Source organism: Cetorhinus maximus, chromosome 7 (genome assembly GCF_964194155.1).
Source record: "Cetorhinus maximus chromosome 7, sCetMax3.hap1.1, whole genome shotgun sequence".
Lineage (NCBI taxonomy): Eukaryota > Metazoa > Chordata > Chondrichthyes > Lamniformes > Cetorhinidae > Cetorhinus > Cetorhinus maximus.
The window spans coordinates 89962066-89986165 of NC_135885.1; the positions used below are offsets into that span (position 1 = coordinate 89962066).

The 24100-nt window shown below is 42.5% G+C and overlaps 1 protein-coding gene across 4 annotated transcripts in view; it reads right to left on the reverse strand.

Moving 5' to 3' along the window:
* poglut2 (protein O-glucosyltransferase 2) overlaps window positions 1–24100 on the reverse strand; it is a 124686-nt gene that overhangs the window by 64930 nt on the left and 35656 nt on the right. For all 4 annotated transcript variants that reach the window (XM_078545853.1, XM_078545854.1, XM_078545852.1 and 1 more), the window contains 2 exons: window positions 18736–18908; window positions 1781–2018 (listed from right to left, as the gene is read on the reverse strand). In XM_078545853.1, the coding sequence (XP_078401979.1) occupies window positions 1781–2018; window positions 18736–18908 (411 nt within the window). The remainder of the gene's footprint in view (window positions 1–1780; window positions 2019–18735; window positions 18909–24100) is intronic.

The following is a 24100-nucleotide window of genomic DNA, read 5'->3' on the forward strand; positions in this document are numbered from 1 at the left end:
GTGAAGTGGATTTATAAGTAAATAGGTTGGGTTTTAAAATTTGCATTAGGTGATAGATAGGGACTTGACTTTTCAGCTATTAAATTACAAAGGGGAGTTTAGAAGTGACAAGGGACTTTTACAACTTACAAAGGTTGCATAAGTAAACAAGGGAAGGTTATTAAATTTTATTTCAGTGGAGGTAATAGGAAAACATGAAAGATTTTTATATTCTGGAAAAGTTGAGTTCAAAGAGATGCTTAGGACAATGGAATCTAAGGTGAAAGGGGAAAAGGATATTTAAGGAAAGATGTTGAGCTGAGTTGTGTGTTTGAGTGGGGGAGATGTCCTGAGACCAAATCTGTGCTGGGAGAAGGTATGAAAGTTCTGAAATTGAAGCAGCCATCGAGTTTGCAAGCCAGAGTTACTGAACCTTTCTTTTTGGATTTCCACAGCAGAGTGGAAGAGAGTGAGAAGTTGTGTGGTATCCCTTACCAAAGTGACAGCAGTTTTGTCTTGGGGTAATGTTACTGTATTTTTATGGTTAATAATCTTAAAGGAAGCTGCTGCCAAGTAGTTTGCTTCTGACCAAGTGGGTTTTTTGGGGGACGTTTTGTAAAACTGTTTTAACTGTGTACCTTTAATCTTGTGTGCTTAAGTTTTTTTTCCCTTCTTGTTAATAAATCTTTTAATTTTAAAATCCTAAAAGTGTTACTATGACTCAATGCTCTGGGATCAGTAGTCTTTCCCTCATTTTCAAAATACAAAAAAAAAAGGTTATGATGAGTAAGACAAGTTTCCCTCTGTGAATTGGCTTGTTCAGCAAATAACATTGGCTATGATCTTAACAGCATGCACATCTGTGTGAAAGTAATCTACATTTTAAATTGTTTGTAGTTCCAGAGAACAGCATTAATTTTCAAAGTTGAGACAATAATGCATAAGGGTAAAAAATGTAGTATTCAATGGTCCACTGGCAGAGATGTTCCTTAATCACAACAATGGCAAAGATTTTTTTTAATGTGGATCATGTTAGAATCTAAGAACGGATAAACTCAATTAGATAACTCTTAGGCATTAGCTTTCATCTTCACTAAGTTCACATCCATCTCACAAAGACCAACAGCTGTCTAAAACTATTCTACTGCACCCCTACCTCAATAATGCCAAGTTTGGTTACACATGAAAAGCACTAAACTGCTTTAATTTGGAACATGTTCTTGCTGTCTCAGCTCTAACAGGTTTAGCAATGACAGATTGTGGAAACTGGAAAGGCATGTTGGCAAAACAAGTCTATTCTTCAAAAGATAAGAGTCGAGCTATTGTATTGGACCAATTCAGTGAAACTGTAAAGTGAAAATTTATATTTGTTTGTAGGTTTTCCATGTTAGCTTTCTTTTTCAGCAATAATGATTTCTTGGTTGGTATAATTTGTTTGACATGCATTTCTATTGATCAACGATCAGTGACACCTTCAAATAAGCCAATCTATCACTCAAGTATAATTTCACCCTAATGTTTGTGGGAAAAGAAAAAAATTATAGAAAATGCGCCAAATGAATAGTTATGATTAAGGAATATTCCTTTGGGTTTTTGCACAATCAATAAGGATGTAATAATGTTGATCACAAATGTATTCCAAATTAATACAAGTTTCTGTAATCTTACATTATTCAGTCTAAAAGCATAAATGATTTTGATGCGAATGGTGTTGCAGCTAATTAATAAAACCATACCAACATATATTTCTGTATTTTTGAAACAATAAACTAGGAAAGATTTTGAAACCAGATCCACATACCTGGAAAAAATCAAAAAATGACACGTGCTTTACAATTGGACCGTAAATGCTTTCATTATGGGGGAAAAAGAAGAAATTTGTAAATGCAGCATCAATCAAATCAGGGTGTTTGATACTGAGTTTTACAAGCTCTAGACGCTCCCTCCTGCTGTCACGTCCTCTCCAAAATGCTGTATGATTTTTGTTTTCCCAAGAAGGACCAGTGTTGGCCTGAACAGACATCATATCCAGACTTACTCTGTGGAAACCAGGATATAAAATAATTAAATCAATTATGACAAATAATATGTACTGAGGACTAATATCTTCTTCAATTAAGAATTTTTTAAGAGAAATTATTTAAATTAAAAATTATTTTTAAGTTACACAAAGATACAATGAAGAATAAAGAAACTTGTTACAACTTATTTGATGAATAAGAGAGATGTGGTGATAGATGTGTCAAAATGAGTTACAAAGAGCTTTCTCATCTGTGAATTAAGTTGAACATTTCACTGTACTCCACTGTGCATTCTATTTACATGTGCATAATGGATAATTAGGTAGGTTACCTAAGACCACCTAGAGCTGTGCCCCAATAAGAAATCAACAGTCTAGACTTTTAATATGAATTATGAGAGGTATAGAATGTACAGAGACCATTAGGTGATTTCCCAAAGCTTCTTTCAAATAATTATTTAGAAGATTTTAAAAACATGAACAATTATTAAATTTACACATCAAGGGCTATATTTTCATCTGGGCATTCACATAGCAACACGTGATAAACTCCAGTAACCTGAATACAGCTTAAGGGCTCTCTGTTATGATCATGCTATATCATCCAGATACTGGGCAGAAATGGATGCATTTCAGATTGCATAAGATGCAGGGTCCACTTATGATAGCAACCAACAATAATGAACCAGAGAGAAAATATCATGCAAAAACCCAAAAATTGTGATGGTAACTAAAGTTGAATAATAATAAGGGTGCCACTTCCCTCCGCACCTTTCTGTGCAAGTGCAGGAGATGCAACACCTGCCCTTTCACTTCATCCCTTCCCACTCTCCAGGTCCTCAAACACTCCTTCCAGGTGAAATAGTGCTTTACTTGTGCTTCTTTCAATTTAGTGTACTTTATTTATTATTTGTGATCTGGTTTCCTCAAAATTTACAGGCCAAACGCAAATTAGATGATCATTTTACTGAATACCTCAGTTCAATTTGCAAGTGTGACCCGAGCTCCCGGTTACTGGCCATCTTCCTTCTCCATCTCACTCCCACTGTGACCTCTTTATCCTCAGCCTCCTACACTGTTCAAATAAAACTCAACAGAAACCTGAGGAACAGCACCTCATCTTTCGATTAGGCACTTTATAACCTTGTGGCCTCAACGTTGAGTTCAGCGATTTCAGATTAAAGGCTCTGCTCCCATTTTTCATACAGTATGTGCTGGTTCTGTTATTGCCATTTACAGCTCCTATAGACCCACTTTTGTTTCTTTACCTGTCCCATTACCACCCCCTTTTGCCTTGCTACATCATCTGCTTTGCCCTGCTTTCCACTCTATCACAGGCCTATCCTTTTATTCTTTCCTCCCCTGACCTCCCCTCTTTCTCTACCTCTGTACCTGCTCAAAACTTGTTACGTTTCTAACATTTTCTAGTTCTGATGAAAGGTCATTGACCTGAAACATTGATTCTGTTCCTTTCTCCACAGATGCTGCCTTATTGATCTACCGCATGCTCTCAGCATTTTACGCTTTTATTTTAGATTTCCAGAAGATGTGGTATTTTGCTTCTTTTTCACAAAGCAATGTCACTTTTCTTTCTTCAAATGGAAGATAAGACAGTAAAGAGTTGCTGCATCAACTTGCCCATGTATAAAAAAACTAACTGACATACTGAACTACCAGTCAGCGCTGATGTCATAACTGAGGCTATCTGTTTTAAAAACAGTGATAAAATCACTTGGCAACAGAGCTGCCCAAACAAATTAAATTTAAAGTACATTACCTAGCAAAAACTATAAATCAGATGATGCTTACTTTTGAACTGTCTGAAGTTGCTTAATCAGAGTGTAGAATGATTAATGCTGAAATCTGAAAACTGTTATGTGTATTTGCCATGTATAACTAACTTTATGAGAGGTTGGATGATTCAACTCCTATTATTTGTCATGCAAATTATGCTGAGTACACTCCAGTTGGTCTATTCTTCCAATGTCAAAGACCTATAAAACCTATTTGAATTTCAGCAATAAAATGAAAAAAATAAATAAATTGCTAAAGAATCCTTCATCACTTTAAGGATATTGTGAAATTTAAGTACTACTAGTATTCACCTCAGATCAATCAGTCACTCAACCTGTGTGTAATCTAACGTAAGTCTAAGATTATGCTTTGTTTGTTCTCCAAGATTTGTTACACACAATGTGCACATGTTATTTTTCAAATTGCTAGATTAAAGATGGTCACTTAGGTAATTTAACCTGACAAATTAATCTAGCAACTGAAGAAACACACAAATAGGCCATATTTAACTGATGTATAATGTTTTACAACTAACTATCCATTCAGCTTGACCATATCTCAAATACTCTGTTCTAAACAGTTACTTACAAGAGAAAAAAACAAAAATACCTGGAAAAACTCAGCAGATCTGACAGCATCTGCGGAGAGGGATACAGTTGACATTTCGAGTCCGTATGACCCTTCATCAGAAATAAAAAATATAGAAATAAGATGAAATATAAGCTGGTAGAGGGGGTGGGGGGTGGGACAGGTAGAGCTCGATGGGGGCCAGTGATAGGTGGAGGTCAAGAAGAGACTGCCAAAAATGTCATAGACAAAAGGACAAAGGGGTGTTGACGGTGGTGATATTATCTAAAGGATGTGCTAATGGGGACATTAAGGGTAGCAAGCAGGACAAGCTAATGGCAGATAGCCCTAGTGGGGGTGGGGTGGGGGGAAGGGATCGAAATGGGCTAAAAGGTAGAGATGAAACAATGGATCAAAATACATTTAAAAATAGGTGGGAAAAGAAAAATATATTTGTAAAAAAATTATAAATTATTGGAAAAAGGGGGGTCGGAAAGGGGGTGGGGATGGAGGAGAGAGTTCATGATCTGACATTGTTAAACTTAATATTAAGTCTGGAGGACTGTAAAGTGCCTAGTCGGAAGATGAGATGCTGTTCCTCCAGTTTGCGTTGAGCTTCACTGGAACATTGCAGCAGGCCAAGGACGGACATGTGAGCATGAGAGCAGGGTGGTGTGTTGAAATGGCAAGCAACAGGGAGGTCTGGGTCATGCTTGTGGACAGACCGCAGTCCTTGGCTTGCTGCATTGTTCCAGTGAAGCTCAAGCATGACAAGCTTGACCCAGACCTCCCTGTCGCTTGCCATTTCAACACACCACCCTGCTCACATGCTCACATGTCCGTCCTTGGCCTGCTGCAATGTTCCAGTGAAGCTCAACGCAAACTGGAGGAACAGCACCTCATCTTCCAACTAGGCACTTTATAGTCTTCCGGACTTAACATTGAGTTCAACAATGTCAGATCATGAACTCTCTCCTCCATCCCCACCCCCTTTCCGATCCCCCTTTTTCCAATAATTTATAATTTTTTTACAAATATATTTTTCTTTTCCCACCTATTTTTAAATGTATTTCGATCTATTGTTTCATCTCCACCTTTTAGCCCATTTCGATCCCTTCCCCCCACCCCACCCCAACAAGGGCCACCTGCCACTAGCTTGTCCTGCTTGCTACCCTTAATGTCCCCATTAGCACATCCTTTAGATAATATCACCACCGTCAACACCCCTTTGTCCTTTTGTCTATGAATCTGTGGCAGTCTCTTCTTGGCATCCACCTATCACTGGCCCCCTATCGAGCTCTACCTGTCCCACCCCACCTCTACCAGCTTATATTTCATCTCATTTCTATATTTTTTAGTTCTGATAGTGTGTCATAAGGACTTGAAACGTCAACTGTATCCCTCTCGGCAGATGCTGTCAGACCTGCTGAGTTTTTCCAGGTATTTTTGTTTTTGTTCTAGATTTCCAGCATCCGCTGTATTTTGCTTTTACTTATAAGAAAATATTGTTAACAGATACCAATGTCCATAACAAGAGAACCATAGAAAGGTTACAGTGCAGAAAGAGGCCATTCAGCCCATCATGTCTGCACCGGCCAAAAGGAGAAAAAAGAAACTAGCCGCTCATTTTAATCCCACTTTCCAGCACCTGGTCTATAGCCTTGCAGGTTACAGTACTTCAGGTGTAAATCCAGGTACCTTTTAAATGAGCTGTGCCTTTCAGCCTCAACCACCAACTTAGACAGTGAATTCCAGATGCCCACCGCCCTCTGGGTGAAAAAGCTTTTCCTCATATCCCCTCTAATCCTTCTAGCAATCAACTTAAATTTGTTCCCCATAGTAACTGACCCCTCAGCTAGGGGAAACAAGTCTTTCCTGTATATCCTATCTAGGCCCCTCATAATTTTATACACCTCACTTAGGTCACCCCTTATCCTCCTCTGTTCTGAGGAAAACAACCCTAGCCTATCCAATTTTTCCTCATAGCTGCAATTGTCAAGCCCTGGCAACATTCTTGTAAATCTCCTCTGCACTTTCTCCAGAGCAATTATGTCCTTCCTGTAATGTGGTGATTAGAACTGTATACAAAATTCCAGCTGTGGCCTAACCAGCGTTATATACAATTCCATCATTACATGCCTGCTTTTGTATTCAATACCTCACCCAATAAAGGAATGCATTCCATATGCTTTCTTGACCAGGTTGTCCACCTTTCCTGTCACCTTCAAGAACCTGTGGACATGCACTCCAAGGTCTCCCACTTCCTCAACCCCTGTTAGTAACTTCCCGTTTATTAAGTATTCCCTTGCTTTGTTTGCCTTCTCCAAATGCATTGCCTCACACTTTTCCGGACTGAATTCCATTTGCTGCTTCTCCACTCACTCAACCAAACCACTGATATCATCCTGGAGTTGACAACTATTCTCTTCCCTATCAAATAGACAGCCAATTTTTGTGTAATCTGCAAATTTCCCAATCATGCCTCCCACATTTAAGTCTAAATCATAAATATATACAACGAACTGCAAGGGCCCCAACACTGAGCCCTGTGGAGCACCACTGGAAGCCTTTTTCCATTCTCAAAACCATCCATTGACTGTTACCCTTTGTTTCCTGTCACTGAGACAATTTTGGATCCAACCTGCCACCTTCCCCTGTATCCCATGAGATCTCACTTTCCTGGCCAGTCTGCCATGTGGAACCTTGTCAAATGCCTAACTAAAATCCATGTAGACAACATCCACTGTTCTACCCTCATCAATCTACCTTGTTACTTTCTCAAAAAACTCTATTAAGTTCTATTAAGATCTTCCCCTCACAAAACGATGCTGACTATCTCTAGTCAATCCGTGCCTTATTAAGTGACAGTTTATCCTGTCTTTCAGAACTGTTTCCAATAATTTGCCCACCACCAAAGTCAGGCTGACTGGCCTATAATTTTCTAGCCTATCCCTCGCACCCTTTTTAAATGTGCAGAAATTGAAGAAAGTAAGGTTCATATAACAGGATAACAGAATTTGAGACATGTAATAGCAAAATCTTAAATGGGCTAATTTCTAGAGTAGCACGGATTTGCTGATAAAAACATGAAGAATAAATCAGTTATCCAGTGTGCTACTTCATGAAAACAAAAAGTTAAAAAATAATTTAAAGAGCTTGAGACCAGCTTGAAAACTTCAGATATTACAAAATGGCTTTAAAAAAGATAGATATTAAAAATAATGAAAGCCTATTATTTGTGATATTTAGCATTGCAATGTTAAAATTACCTAACCTCTCTATTCAACAATTCAATGTAATCACAATTAGAATTGGGGAGGTGGTGGCATACTGGTATTGTCACTGGACTAGTGTTCCAGTGATCCAGGGTAATGCTCTGGGGACCAGGGTTTGAATCCCACCACGGCAGATGGTAAAATCTGGAATTACAAGTCCGATGATGACCATGAAGCCATTGTCGTAAAAACTAATGTCCTTTGGGGAAGGAAATCAGCTGTCCTTACCTGGCCTGACCAACAGGTGACTCCAGACCCACAGCAATGTGGTTGACTCTTAAATACCCTCTAAACAAGGGCAATTAAGGATGGCAGTAAATGCTGTCCTAGCCAGTGTCGTCCACCAAAAATTGCAGTAAAAAGTTATATGTTATATAAATAGTTAAATGTTATAAAAAGGAATTGATACTGCACCACATGCAGTAAATTTAAAGTATAAACATCAAATGTAACTTATTTATTTTCTATGTCTCAATTACAGCAAAGGTATGACTTCTTGAGATTAAATTTGTATAAATACAGGTTGAGACAGAGAAATGGTTGAGTGAGGGGCAGGCTTAGCAGCTCAATATTCCAGGATATAGGGTCTTCAGGTGAGGCAGGGAAGGAGGTAAAAGAGGAGGGAGTATCGCAATATTGATCAAGGGATCAATTACAGCAGTAAGGAGAGATGACATCTTAGAAGGTTCCTCAAATGAAGCCATATGGGTAGAACTTCAAAACAAATAAGGGGCAATCACATCGCTGGGAGTGTACTATAGGCCCCCAAACAGTCAGAGAGAAATGGAAGAGCAGATATGTAGGCAATTTTCAGAGAAGTGTAAAAATAACAGGGTAGTAATAGTGGGGGATTTCAACTTCCCCAACATTAACTGGGTTAGTCATAGTGTGACAGGTTTAGAGGGAGCAGAATTCTTAAAATGCATCCAGGAAAGATTTTTAAGCCAGTACATAGAAGGTCCTACAAAAGAGTCCTGGACTTAATTTTATGGAATAAAGCCGGGCAAGTGGTAGAGGTATCAGTGGGGGAGCATTTTGCAGATAGTGATCATAACTCCGTTAGGTTCAAGGTTGTTATGGACAAGGACAGGGATCGGCCAGAAATCAAAGTTCTAAATTGGGGGAAGGCCGATTTTAATAAGATCAGATATGATTTGGCCAGAGTGGACTTGGAGCAGCTACTTTTAGGTAAATCTGCGTCAGAGCAGTGGGACTCATTCAAGAAGGAAATAGGGAGAGTACAGGGCCAACATATTCCAGTAAAGATAAAGGGTGGGACCAAGAAATCCAGGGAACCCTGAATGTCGAGGGATATACAGGATTGGATAAAGAGAAAAAGGGAGGCTAATGGCAGATACCGAGGGCTCAAAACAGCGGAAGCCCTAGGGGAGTGTAGAATGTGTAGGGGGGAACTTAAAAAGGAAATTAAGAAGAGCAAAAAGGGGGCATGAAAAAACATTGGCAGGTAAAATAAAGGAAAATCCAAAGTTATTTTACAAGTACCTTAAAAGTAAGAGGATAACTAGGGAAAGAGTAGAGCCCATTGAGGACCATAGTGGAAATTTGTGTGTGGAGCTGGAAGACGTAGGTAGGTTTCTAAATGAATACTTTGTGTCGGTGTTCACAAGCGAGTGGGACGACGTGGGTATGGAAATCAGGCAGAAGGACTGTGATATAATTAAAGAAATTAGCATAGAAAGGGAGGAGGTTCTAAGTGGTCTGGAAGGCTTAAAGGTAGATAAATCTCCAGGCCCGGATGAAATGTATCCCAGGCTGTTGAGTGAGGCAAGGGAGGAGATAGCAGGAGCGCTGGCAATAATTTTCATACCTCTCTGGCCACAGGAGAGATGCCAGAGGACTAGAGGTCAGCCAATGTGGTACCATTATTCAAGAAGGGAGGAAGGGATAAACCAGGGAACTACAGGCCAGTCAGTCTAACCTCAGTGGTGGGGAAGCTACTGGAAGCAATTCTGAGGGACAGAATTAATCTACATTTGGAGAGGCAGGGATTAATCAAGGACAGTCAGCACGGTTTTGTTAAGGGGAGGTCATGTCTGACCAGTTTGATTGAATTTTTCAAAGAGGTGACCAGGTGTGTAGATGAGGGCGATGCATTTGACGTAGTCTACTTGGACTTCAGCAAAGCTTTTGATAAGGTCCTGCATGGGAGACTGATAACAAAGGTAAGAGCCCATGGGATCCAAGGCAATTTGACAAATTGGATCCAGAATTAGCTGAGTGGCAGGAAGTAGCCATTTCGTTCAGAGTTCTGAAAACTTCCGCTGGCAAACTGAGCTCTTCAACATTGTTACATGTTTCTGCAACTAATTCCTCCAGCCTGCAAGCAAGTCACAAATGACTTGATTTACACAAATGCCCTGGAGCCTGAAAGTGTGACAGGACCGGGTGAAACAAGAAGGCAGCAAGATGTCCTGTCCCACAATTATTGCGCTGACACATTATGCCGGGCAAATTCAGTGTCAACATAACTATTTTGTTTATTTATAAAAAAATAACAGTCAATTGTAGTCCAAAAGTAATTTACTATTATGCTTCATGATTGTTTCAAATGACTACATCTGAGGCAAAATTATGAAGATGGCCATCTAGTGGAACAAAATCAGCACAGTACCTATTCATTGTCTACTTTGACACCTAAGAAAGAAAAACTGAATTACAGTAAGGTCTCACTTAAAGTTGTAGTTGCATTCTTGAAAATAGTAGGCACCACCGCCACCCCCCCCCCCCCCCCACCCCCCACCCCCCGGCCCACCAACCAATCTACCCCTGGAAACAAAGTCAGTGTGGAGCCAACTTGCTCCAGGTGGGGTGGGCACCCATCCTATTTTACTTGACCCTGCCAGAAACACACCTGGCGGGAGCACATGCAGCCCAATGACTTTAAGTAAAAGGACATTAAGCGAATCACATTTTCCCATTTAAACCAACATAAAAGCTGTAATTAGGTTCTGTAGGACTCATCAGAAAAAAAAAATTAAAACATTATACCCCTTAAGTTGAAATACTTTACATTGCTAAATTCCTATATTGGGAAATTAAATTATTTAATAAATAAAATTAAACATAAAAATGTAAAAAAAAATGTTAAGTTTCTACTTACAATACCTCACGCTCGCTGCCGATCCTGCTCACCACGCATCCTGCCCTCTGACCCTCCTGATCACTAGGGACCCTTGCTCTTGCCAACTCTCCGGTTCACGGCCTCTCATTCCCTGACCTATCCTCTCACTGATCCTCAGACTTGTGGCCTCTCCAGCTCCCTAACCCACCTCTCACTGCCGATCCTCTGACTTGCAGCCTCTGTTGCTCATAAACCCATCCTCTCATTGATCCTTCCTCTCACCGAACCACTCGACTCTCCCACTCACAGCTTCCCTCTCCTGAACCCTCGGTGTGAGCACAGGCTGTGGAAATGGGTGATGAGAGACAGGAGGAGCAGGAAGTAAGTTCTCTTCAAGTGGGATTGTACTCAGCTTCACCCTTTTTGATCAGAAATCTTCCTTTCTACCCCCGACCAGGTTTTAAAGCCGCCCAGAATGGCTCCCACATCCATAGCAGGGCAGAGGCAGGGTAAGAGAGGTCGCTCCGAAGTTGGTTTTACTGCAGCGGAGAGGAGTTGTGTCCTGGCCCAGTGTCCAGAACATATTCAATCCATTGTTGAGTAAATTGTCTCATTGTCAGGACCAGGGCTCTTTTACCAGGAGATTTCTGATCATAACAGGGTGAAGCTGATTACAAACCCGCTTGAAGAGAACTTACTCACTGCAAGTCGAAGCTACTCCTCCTGCCTTTCACCGCTCATCTCCAGAGCCCCTGATCGCACCGAGGGTTCAGAGGGGGAAGTAGCAGGCAGGAGAGTTGGGGAGTTGGAGGGTTGGCAAGAGCAAGGATCAGGGAGAGGGTGGGTCAAGGAGCAGGTGAGGCCACAAGCCCAGAGGGTTGGCAATGAAAGGGTGGGTTAGGGAGTGGGAGAGGCGGCTCCAAAATGGCACCGATCGGGTCACGTGGCCCTACATCAGACTGGTGCGAAACAACAGTTAAATGCATCTCACGACACTTAACGAGAATATAGGCCCCATTAACTGACTGACGTTGAAGCGAAACAACGTTCAACAACTGTATCAGACAATTCCAAATCCATAAATGGAGATTCTGTGGTCTTTTCTGACCCTTGGAGACAGCGGTGCCTCCAAAAGAATGAATGCCATTTATGGAAACCCGGCAATATTAGCAACCTTATTCTCTTTCCATTTAAAACAATGACAACTTTCTGGAAAGGAGAATTAAATCACTGTCTCTAACTAATATAAATAGTATCCACTGGCTACACTTAGGTTTGGTGTAGCCATGGGCCGACTGAGCTGTAATTGATGGCCTGTAAAGACCTCTCTCCAACATCTGGGAAGTTTGTGGTCGAACCTACATAATTAGAATGACTGCCTCCACTGGATATGACTTGAGAAACTGCACGTACAAAACACACAGGCATTGCACAGCTTTGGTACAGCATAAACCTTGACGCACTACTGAGTCATTTCCTTTGACAGAAACACAGTAAAATAGAAGTATTGCTGGTTTTTTATTTCTCCCTAAAGCTTTACAATTTAGAATGTTTAATTTAAAGTAATATGGGAGCAGACATTTGCAAAGACTTCCCATTCACTGTCCTGCTGTAATGAAAGAAAGCAAAGAAATATGGACCGCAATTAATATTATTGTAATATCACTGGTGTAAAACTATCAAGAGGTCACAAAGGTGGGTATTTGGATGCTGTAACATTTCATTTTGTTATAACAATATTTTCTCAAGAGAAGTCATGAAGTCTTAGTTGAGTGGAGTTACCACTTAGAAGGGGCATGACAGAAAAAGCAGCACTTTCAACTGCCACTATAACATGTCAAGGAATATAGGAACCAACTTGCTAAAAGTTGGAAAACAAAAGTGATGATAGCACTGCTCCTCCTTCCCATTTCCATTGGTTCCAAACGTATAAAAGTGCTCCTTAGGCTTAATACCAACACATTCAAGTCTGAATCCTCCTCCTTAAAGGTAGGAAACTTCCTATAATTTCAAAATCAACCAGTGTTGTCTCCACAACATTCAACCTCTTGCATTCAGAAACAGTGAGTACCGTGTTGGCATGGGTTACTTAGCACAGCGGTTGGATAGGCCCCCCCAGCCCCAACTCAGAATTTTGTTTTCGCATTCATTCATTTATGGGATGTGGCCTTCGTTGGGCGGGCCAGCATTTATTGCAATGACCCTAGTTGCCCCTGAGAGGGTGGTGCTGAGCTGCCTTCTGTATCCGCTGCACGTGGTGCAGGTACACCCACAATAGTGTTTGGGGGCGAGCTCCTGGATTTTGACCTAGACACAGTGGTGGAGCGCTGAAACATTTTAAAGTCAGGATGCTGAGTGACTTGGAGGTGAACTTCCAGGTAGCGGTGCACCCATTTATCTGCTGCCCTTGTCCTTCTAGGTGATAATGCTTGTGGGTTTGGAAGGTCTTAGAGTGTGAGTGAAAAATGTGATGGAGGCACCATCTGGGCAAGGGGGTCAGCCCTGGCTGCTTGGAGTGAGTGTACGGCAGCTCCAGGGTCACAAATTGGATGAGCCCTGCAATGTTTCATTCAGATGGGGGTGGCAAGCCTGCAATGACAATGCAGGTACAGGGTGGACCAATCAATGTTCCTCTCTCCTTTCAGGAGAAGACGCACACAATAATGCTGTGGACTGGTGGAGGGCAGCCCCACCTTCTCATCATGACCAGATATGAGCAGGAGGCTCTCAAGCTGAAGAGGCACCATGCGCCTAGATCAACCAGCTGCAATGAGGTTGGGATGCCACTGGGTGGTAAGAGTGCCAAGCTCTGAGATCACAATGTCTGTTTGTGCAAACATTCCACTGTTGACTGTATATTGATTTCAGCCTCCAACATGGGTTGCCTATTGATAATGGAAGGAGGAGCGCATCCTGATTCGGGTGCCAGGCATGCACATTAACAGTGTAATGACTTCTATTAATCAAATGTCCTTGTTCTTCCTTTCAGCCTCACTGGAGCACACCCACACTCAGGAGGTAGAGGGACTGCCGCTGACACCTGAGGGCCCAGAAGATATAAATGCACCAGCGTCATACCCTCTCAGCCAGGCAGGCACCAGCGCAGATACCAGCCCCTCAGTGGGGGTAAGATCATCAGCTAGTGCCATGGCTGGTGAGGGCACAGCGGTGAGGGCACTTCACACTTGCTTGAGGTGCAGGCAGAAGCAGAGAGTGCCCAGGGCGCAGGCAGTTGGAGGACTGCTGGGGACCAGGAACATGCTCAGTCAGTGGTTGATGATGTGCTCTGGAGTGGTCCCTGAGGCAGCAGATGCTGGGAGTCCAGCAGGGTGTATGGGATGATCTGGCGGAGATGCATGAGGGAATGTGTGCCATGATCTCTGTGATGGAGGAGTCCATGCGGAGCATGAGCAATGCAATGACCCTCATGGCCGAGCGCAATGTCTCTCCATGGAGAGAGTGCCGACTCTCATGAAGCGGCTCCTCCAGGAGAACAAGCAGGGCTTCCTGGGGATGCGCTCGGACCTGCAAGCCCTCACAGTGGCATTGACCTCAGGTGGTCAGTGTCACTGTGGGAGGTGGATTGGGCACCCAGTATCCCAGCTAGGTACCCATCCATCAATTGTGAGCAGGGAGGTCCAGAGTGACCTCACGTTGGTGCACGAGCTGCCTGTCGTCTCTGCAGGCTCCTCTCAGGGCGCTGTGAATGATTGCAGCAGCTCCTCTGCCCCCCTGCCAGTGATCATGGCATCGGATGAGGCAGCGGCAACTGGGGAGATGCCAGCCGTGGCACTGTCCGCTCACTCCCAGTTGGAGCCAGCACAAGCTCCACGGGCCAGAGGACGCCCGCCGAGGTCATCAAGGCCAACTGGATGGCAGAGTGAGCAGGCTTTTCTCAAATGTCGGTCCCAGTGAGGGAGGAGCACTTAGACGTAGCACCCACAAACGTAAACGTAAATCACCTTAGGCACACAACAGGCTTAATCACTGGTGGGTTTCTTTTGATCCCCGTTTCAGTTACTTTTCAGTAGGTGTGCTGCTCAACGCCTTTCAATGGACTTTCATTTCTATATGCAAGTATGCACTCATTAAATGTTTTTGTTCTCAACAAGGCTCAGAGTGCTTCATTAGTTCTGCAGGTGAAGGGTAACCCATGATGTTATGAGTGACTTGTTTGTTATTGAGCTTTATTGACAAGGCACATAGTTAATGTTCCTAACCAGGCAAATGTTGCTCTCAGGTATCGAGTATGTAGCCTGGAGCTCTGGCACGTGTTGGAGGTTCACCTTTGGTAGGCTAGCTGAAGGAGCGTTGGATCAAAGCCTCCCGGGTGTCCCTGCCTCCCTGGATGTTGCCCGGGTCAGCGTCCATCCCCTCAGCATTCCCCTGAGCGTGCTTGTCCTCGAACTCATCATCTGCAGACAGGTCATCTGCGTCCACATCTTCTTCCTCCACTGCGTCCTCCCCTTTCCAGCGGCAAATTGTGGAGAGCGCAGCATGCAATCACTATCACTGAAACATGATCTGGGGAGTATTGGAGTGCGCCCCCTGAACAGTCCAGACATCGGAAGCACATCTTGAGACGACCGATGGTTCTCTCCACCACAGCCCTTGTGAAGGCGTGGCTCCTGTTGTATCGCTGCTCGGCTTCTGTTCTTGGATGGCGGAGGGGCATCATGAGCCACCTTGTGAGGGGATAGCCTTTGCCACCCAACAGACCTTGTCCAACCAGGCAGGCTGGAGCACTGAAGAGCCCTGGCACCTGGGAGTGTCTCAGGATGTAGTTGACATGGGAGCTGCCTGGGTAACTTGCACAGACTTGCAGAATCTGCATCCTGTGGTCACACGCTATCTGCACGTTCATGGAGTGGAAAACCTTCCTGTTGACAAAGGCTCCCGGCTGGCGCCTTGATGGCCACATTTGTGCAATCGATTGCACCGTAGACGCGGGGGAACCCAGCAATCGCTGCAAAACTTCTGGCTCGCTCTGCCTGGCTGGCCTCATCCGAGCGGTAGTGAATGAAAGTCAATGCATGCCTGAACAGAGCATCTGTGACCTGCTTGACGCAACTGTGGGCAGCTGACTGGGAGACTGCACAAAGATCACCCACCGATCCCTGGAAAGAGCCGGAGGCATAGAAGTTGAGGGCAACCGTGACCTTCAGTGCCACTGGCATGGGGTGCCCACCCGCACAGTTGGAGCTGATCTCAAGGCCGAACATCTGATAGATGGACGTCGCTGTCTCCCTTGAGAGACGGAGCCTCCTTCGGCACTGCACCTCAGACATAATGAGATAGCTGCATCGCCGCCTGTAAACCCTGGCAGCAGGATAGTGGCGTCTTCTGCGGCCCCTTCCGCCTTGCACTTGCTGTTGGCCCTGCACCCCTTGTGCCTGTCCTCCCACAGGTGGCTCCCCTGGAGGCTGAATATGGACTCCTGGCCTCCTCCCCCTTCTGGCCCTCTCTTCCTCCTCAGAGGAGGGGCCTCCAGTGGAGAGCACAATCCCCATTCCCAGGGCAAGGGAAAGCTGCCTGAAACCTGCAAGGCCCCAAGTGTCATGATTCCTCCAGAGTCCTGAACTGAAGCCTGTTTTTCCTGTCAAAGCAGCTCTGAAGAGAATTGAAGTTGTTCTGTTCACACAAGCAAGTAGCAGTAAGTTTAAAAAGTACTAACAACTCACATTCGCAAGTCCACTCATCCCTCTTATCCCGCCCGTGGATGAGGTTTTTAAAAATGTGGCCTACCCGCCTGCCCGTGCAATGCACTGAAAATCGCACAGGCTACAAAAAATCGCTGTCAATTACTGCCTCAAGGGCCTTAACTGGCCCGTTAATTAATGGCGGACGTGCCTCGGAACTCATAGCGCCCGCCCTCCGAAATATCACGATGGCATGTGGTGACATCAGGAAGCACGCCCGACGTCATTGCGCGTCATTTTACACATCAGCGTGTCGGGCCCACCCCCGCACACCGACGGCAAAATTCTACCCTATGTTACAAAGAATTACAAATAAATTATGCAATTGAGAATTAACACAAAAATGCCATAGCCTATGATTAACCGCTAACACTTTGAGCATCTTTTTGTCTTGTAGGTAAGTTAGGACACTCATCAAGGATTTTGCTGGAAATGTGGGACAATTATCTTTTTTGTGGTAATAAATCATTGTTACATTTGAACAATTAAGAGCATGGTAACTGCTTAGTTAGCTGAAATCATAATATCTATATCGGTCTCTCCCTCTAGAATGTTTAGGATTATTAGACAACTCAGTAGGGTAGTTTCCTTTAAGCTCCTGAAACATGGGCATTAGAACGTATTGCTCATCACTAAATCATTTGATTAATATTACAGACTTTCCTATTCAGGTTGCCAGGTCAGCTGGCTGGAACATTATACCCTAAACAGAAGTAATATAATCTGAAGAGCTTCCTTGTTTTTCTGTAAAGTTGGTTTAAGTCAGTTATGTTTATAGTCGCTTGGTAATACTTGAGTAGAAAAAACAATCTGGTACTCAACCAGCCTGTGCTTGCAAACCTCAGAACATAGGTCAAACATTAGATGTGATTCTGTAATTGGACAACACTCGCTAAACAATCCAGATTGTGCTAAGAATTACGCTGACAACTAATTTAAGATAATCAGTTGGGCTCGCAGTGTAGTTCACTTGCGTGTGCTAGAAGCTACATATATTCAAACACAAGGTCCTGTCCTTTGTAAACAGAAAGAGCATGTCCTCATATTTGCACCTTTTTCAACTAAACAAAAGCTTGGGGGACAGCCATTCCCTGGTTCATTCCCCATGGCAATGCCCTGACGAATCAGAGTTGACCTGCCTGGTTTGGATTTAAACAACAGTTTGGCAGTTAACTGTTCCTGGTGTATTCTTCATGGCAACGTCTCTACCAATCAGAGTTCTCTCGCCAACCAAACAGCACCTTCTTCTCATGCAGTATAAATTGTTGTTCTCTTTAGATTTGGTATTCTTGCGAATCTGTCCTGATGAGTGCAAGACGAAAAGCTTCAACAACATGTCTCTTTAGTCAGCAATACTTATTAATGTTTCTACTCCCATCTTGAGTACAAGTTATATTTGCTCATCACTATGTCTCCTGCCAACGCAAGATGGCCACCAATACCTGTCTGCACATATGCACTTTTGCGCGGAAGCCAATGATGTCATTTGCAGCAGGCACAGTGCCGGTTGGATCTTATTCAGATCCTGAAGCCATTCACCCAGTTTTTGAACTCCGCAGTGGGTGGGCAGCTGGGCTGCGCCCTCCCCTCAGTTTCCAGGCATCGGGATGGGGAGGGAGGGGAGGCTTCTGATCCACTTGGTGATGGCTGCAATTCCGTTTGCAGCTCTGCAGCTTGTTTCCAGTGACAGGCCCGGATTAAGTGGAAGAGGCTCCGGAGCGGGAGGTTCAGAAACTGCAGGGATGCTGCAATTGCAAATATGATAAAAAGACTGCTTCCCTTTAGTAAAAGGTGTTAACTTGATGCCGCTGGTGCTGTAATGTTTGCAATTCCAGATTGTGATGACCACGCATGCACCCTGCTACACACTGCCTCCTATAAAGATGGCGGCCGTGCTTACAACTGTGCATGCACGACGTTAGCAGCATCAAGCCTTTGCTTATTGGCACTAAGTTAGGTGGGCAATGAAGCATTAAGGCGTTATTGATGATAACACATGATTCCTGGATAATTACTTATACATTATAAAAACATAAAGTATAGGAAAAACTCAACAGACCTGGCAGCATCTGTGGAGAGGAAAACAGTGTTAATGTTTCGAGTCTGATGTGACTCTCCTTCAGAACTCTTTCTGAAGTTCTGAAGAAGAGTCACGTTAGACTTGAAACATTCTCCACAGATGCCGCCAGACCGGCTGAGCTTTTCCAGCACTTGTTTTTATTTCAAATATCCAACATCTGCAATATTTTGCTTTCAATTATTTATACATTTGTCAATTAAAGTTAATTTTAAGTAATGCAATTGTAAGTAACATCTTACCGTCCCATAGTTTCTAGAACTGAATCAGTAATGTCATATGTTGGCATTACAATATCTCTTGTATTATCTGATCCACACCAGGAGAAAATAGGGTGAAGCTTCTCAGTAGTTTTTCTCTTTTCTAAAGGCCAGTCTCCGAGATTTACAAAGAACTCTACATCTTGTATTTTTACCTAAAAATAAAATATATTAGCATGAACACACTGCACCAGCGCTTTATTGGCAAATAATTTTTTGTCAGCATTCTGTTGGCAGTCCTTTCATTTTAGTAAGGTTTCAGAATAGCCAAACCAAACACCTCAACTATGAGAATTTGAAAAGATCCATTAGAAAAAAATTTTTCATAAACAATATTTGCAATGCCCTGGTTCATGTACCGCTCTATGTTCACAGTCAGTGATATCTGAGTTCAACCAATTGGATCCTAATCTGGATCAAAAATTAGAAAGATGCTTATTGTAGCAGCCAAACTGATAACGCTTTTGGCAGGTAGCCAGCCTCCCTTTCCTTTCACAATTCTTGCATGTAACTATTCTTTATCACTGGCAATTTCAATCTCATTCTTACTCACTTTGCCCTTTCTCCTCTCATTGCACTGCAATCCTATCTTCCCTTAACCTCTCCATCCACATAAACTCTCCTGCCCATATTCACAGCCACTTTGCCACTCCTTATCTCACATGGCATCTCTCATCGCATTATCTAGTCAGTGACATCTCTGACCCCTTCCAGCCACCCCAAAATGCCCCTTTCCAAACCTGTTTCTTTCTGCATCGATCCCTGGACTCCTGAAATTGCAAATTTACTTTCAAAATGTTAATAGTCCAGCCTTTGGCCCTACGTAGACAAATGTATACGTATCATCCACAAACTTTGTTCCCTAGTTCCACTTTCATTCCAGCTTCCTTGTTGGCTACTATCTCAGGGTGAACCAGATTGTGCACACCCTTGCTGTCTTATTTAATGCTGATCTGAGCTTCTGACCAATATCCTCTCCATCACAAGGACTGTCTACCAATGTACCCACTCAGGTGCTTTGCCACACAGCAGCCTAGAAGATAATGTACAGGCTTCGCTTTGTGATAAATACCACACATGTGCAGCTGCGCAAAAAAGGCACCATGCACTGAAAACGCTGGCAGCACACAACTAGATTTTAAAGGGAACATTGTTGTGTACTTTCAACTTTGCAACATCGTCAGTCTTTGCCCTTGTCTCAGGCTAGCTATTTTTGAAACTTTCATCTATATCTTTATTAACTCCAGGTTTGACTATTCTAATGCTTTCCTTAACCTCCCATCAAATTGATTTAATCCAAAACTCTGTTTGGTCTTACCCTATCCATACCAATTCCTGCTCAATCATCCCACCTTCTGCTCACTGACTGACATTGTCTCCTGGCCTTCTAATGCCTCAAACTTAAAATCCTCAACCTCGTGTTTAAATTCATCAACGGTTTTGATTCTCCCATTTTTGTAACCTTCTCCAGTCCTGCAATGCTCTGAGAAGATACATTCCTCCAATTTGGCTCTGCTTATCCCCTTATCCCTTTGTTCCACCATTGGCAGCCATCCCTTCAGCTTTCTAAGCCACCCTAACCTCTCCACTTCACTCTTTTTTGGGAAAGGTGAATTAGACAGATTTAATTAAATAACCTCAATCATAACAGCTATTCCATATACTTATCATACTGTGAAGTAAAGCAGCTTAACAATTTATGTCACGCCTTATCTCACCAACTCTTTCCTCAAAACTCTCCTCAAAATCTACATCTTTTCCAAGAGTTTAGTTGGCCCCTTCACCCAACTGCTGCTGTAGATCGGTATTAATTTTTGTCTGATTACACTTCTCTAAAGAGCTCTGGGACATTTTTCTATATTAATCACATACAAAACATTTATACAATTGCAGCTACAGGAATGGAAACACCAAGCCAGATGACAGAACTTAGGAAGGGTGATGGAAGCCTTGGTAGAAAATATAGGGATAGAAGTTCAAGCCTGTCATGGATACCTTCTCAGATTTTGCAATTGCAGGTGCTCCCATAAGTGGTAAGGCCATCTTAATTTTACAAAAGTTGAATCACAGTGTCCTAAGTGTACTGCCATTATATTATAACTCAGAGTCCAATTGTACCTCCTTGTGATCTGGATATTCATACTTTTTGAAAATGTACTTTTTCCAATTTCTCGATGAACCAAGGAAAGAGTTAGTGAGATGGTGACATAAATTGTTAAGCTGCTTTACTTCACAGTATAAGTATATGGAATAGCTGTTATGGTTGAGATCATTTAATTAAATCTGTCTAATTCACCTTTCCCAAAACAAGGCAAAGTATCAGAAAAAGTGGAGAATAAATAGAACCAATCTGTCAGCTCAAGGAACCTAAAGGTGAAGGATAGTGTGATGTAATCTTTATGTTATTCACCAACTAATAAGATTGCCTGATTGCCCACCACTATTCTCACTTGGATGTGGAAGTACTAGCAATGTTTCTGCTCTGGTTGATTGTATGATTGCTTAGGGCTGTGTCCATATTCTGTTGCTTTTGGTGTTTAGCAAGTAAACAATCCTGTACTGTAGCCCTTTGTGCTGGAATCATATTTCTCAAGACTGAATTTTTATTTTACAAAATGGAAGGACCTGCCATTATCTGTGCATTTGGATGCTGACCTGGGATTTTTTTTTAAAAAGGTCATAAATTCAGCTTGGAACTGTCAACAAGCAGGCCTCTTCCAAGAAATCACCTGACCTTTATGGTACCTAGGGACAATCTGGTCATTTGTTTTGAACGGTAAGCATTTTAACTTGCTGGAAATCACATGGCAGACGTCCACTGGGGCCACACCAGGTAACTCCAGGTTGACAGCGTCGAGATCCTGCGAACTTTATTTTTTATTTTATAACGTCCATCCTCTAAAGTCCATCTCTGCTTGTCCTTTATTTGTCTGTGTATGTGTCTGTGTGTATGCTACGGAAATTCTTTAGGGAGAGATAGATAGTTATACTTCCCAATTACAAATGTGCATTAACCAGTACTTACAACTTGTTCAAAAGAAGTTTTGTTTTATAATAAACAATCATCTGTGTTCATTGAAGGAAGCCTGGTTGAAGACTCTTTTATTCTGGGCACAGGAGGGGAAATAGACAATTGGCTATTTTAGTGAAAAATTAGACTTTTACGTTAATGGTACAGCCTGCGGAGTAATGGGGCTCAATCATACACACACTTCTCCCATCCCGGTCGTAACATAAAGTGGGGGCTCTTGGAGGATTTGAAACGTGGACAGTGGGTGATTGGACGCGGAATAACAACAATTGGTAAGGGATAAAAAAGGACAGATACATTAGTAAACTAAATTTTTGAAACAGCCTGGGTTAAATTATGATTCTTTAATGTCAATAACTGTCACTCAGTTGGTAAGTGTGGCAGAAGAGTTATAAATAGAAGTTAGAGCGAAAGCTGAGAAAGCAAGGCTTCGAAGATTAGTGGACAAAAAGCTGAAAATGGAAGTAGATGAACCAGAGGAAGTTCCAGAATGTTATTACATTAAAAATGGGATACTAATGAGGAAGTGGAGACCTTCTCACAGACCAGCAGACGAAGAGTGGACGGTTGTTCATCAGGTAGTGGTACTGCCCAAATATCGTGAAGAGATATTACGGATAGCACATGAAATTCATATGGCAGGACATGTAGGTAGGTATACGAAAAACTCAAGTGCTGATAAACTGACATTTACTGGCCAGGTCTTCACAAGGACGTAGTGCAGTTTTGTAAAACGTGTCATACTTGCCAGATGGTAGGAAAACCACAAAATATAATCAAACCAGCACCCTTAATTCCAATGCAAGTTTTTTGAGGAGCCATTTAGTAGAGTGTTAGTAGACTGTGTGGGACTGTTACCAAAAATGAAAGCAGGACACCAGTGTATCCTTAGTATTATGAATATGACAACTTGATGTCCAGAGGCCATCGCTTTAAGAACAATAATGGCTAAGGTAGTAGTGAAAAGTTAACCCAATTTTTTACTCGGTATGGGTTACTGGTGGAGATCTAGTCAGGTCAAGGGTCCAATTTATGTCTAAAATTTTTCAAAACATAAGGAGTAGTTTGGATATAAAAAGTTAAAATCCACACGATATCATCCACAAAGACAAGGAGCTTTAGAGAGGTATCATTAAACCCTCAAAACAATGATTCAAGTATATTGTCATGAACATCCCCATGATTGGGATAAAACACTAGATTTTCTTTTATTTGCTACCCAAGAATCGTCAAATGAATCTACTGGTTTTAGCTTCTTTGATTTAATTTATGGACATGAGATAAGAGTTCCTCTGAAATGAATCAGGGGAAAATTTTCAGGAGAGAGGGACGAATCCTTTATGTTAGATTGTGTCTGTGTTCAAGGAACGGCTCACGGGGGCCTGCAAAGTGGCTCAAGAACATCTTAAAGTTTCTCAAACAAAAATGAAGGAATGGGCAGATAAGCAAGCGGTGACCCAAACATACAACCAGGGGGTAAAGCATTAGTGTTATTGCCTTTACAGGGGGAACCTCTGAAAGCATGTTTCAGTGGTCCATACAAGGTAATCGAGAGAGCTGATAAAGTAAATCGAGATTGCAGAAAAAAGAATCAGCTATGTCATATCAATGTGTTAAAACACTACCATCATAGGGCGGAAGATAAAAAGAAGCATGTATGTCAGGTGGTAAGGACAGTTTAGGATGAAAGAGACATTGACAGTGAGGCGGAAGGAGATTTAGGCAGTCCACAAATCGAACCTCCTACTATCCGGTTAGTTAACACTGAAATATTAGGATAGCTAGACACCATATTTTCATACTCAGAAGCAGGACGACGAGAGGATCTAGTGAGGTTACTTACAGAATTTAAAGGAATCTGTAGGGACAAACCAGGATGTACAACTTTAGCCATGCATGATGTGGATGTAGGGGAATCTTCACCTATAAAGCAACATCCTTATCGGTTAAGTCCAGAGAAACAAGCTCAAGTGACAGCAGAAACTCAACATATGTTAGAAAATCACCTAATTAAGCCCAGTCAAAACAATTGGAGTTCTCCAAAAGTGTCAGTGTCTAAACTTGACGGGTCAACCAGATTCTGTATAGACTAATGCAGTAACAGAAATGGATTGCTATTCAATCCCTCGTTTAGAAGATTGTATTGACTGAGTTGGCGGTGCCACATTCCTTACTAGGGTAGATTTGTTGAAAGGACAAAGTCAAGTGCCTTTTAACGTCATGAGCTAAGGAGCTATCGACATTTGTCACGCCAAATGGGTTATACCAATGCCAAGTAATGCCATTCGGACTAAAAAAATGCTTCACCCACTTTCC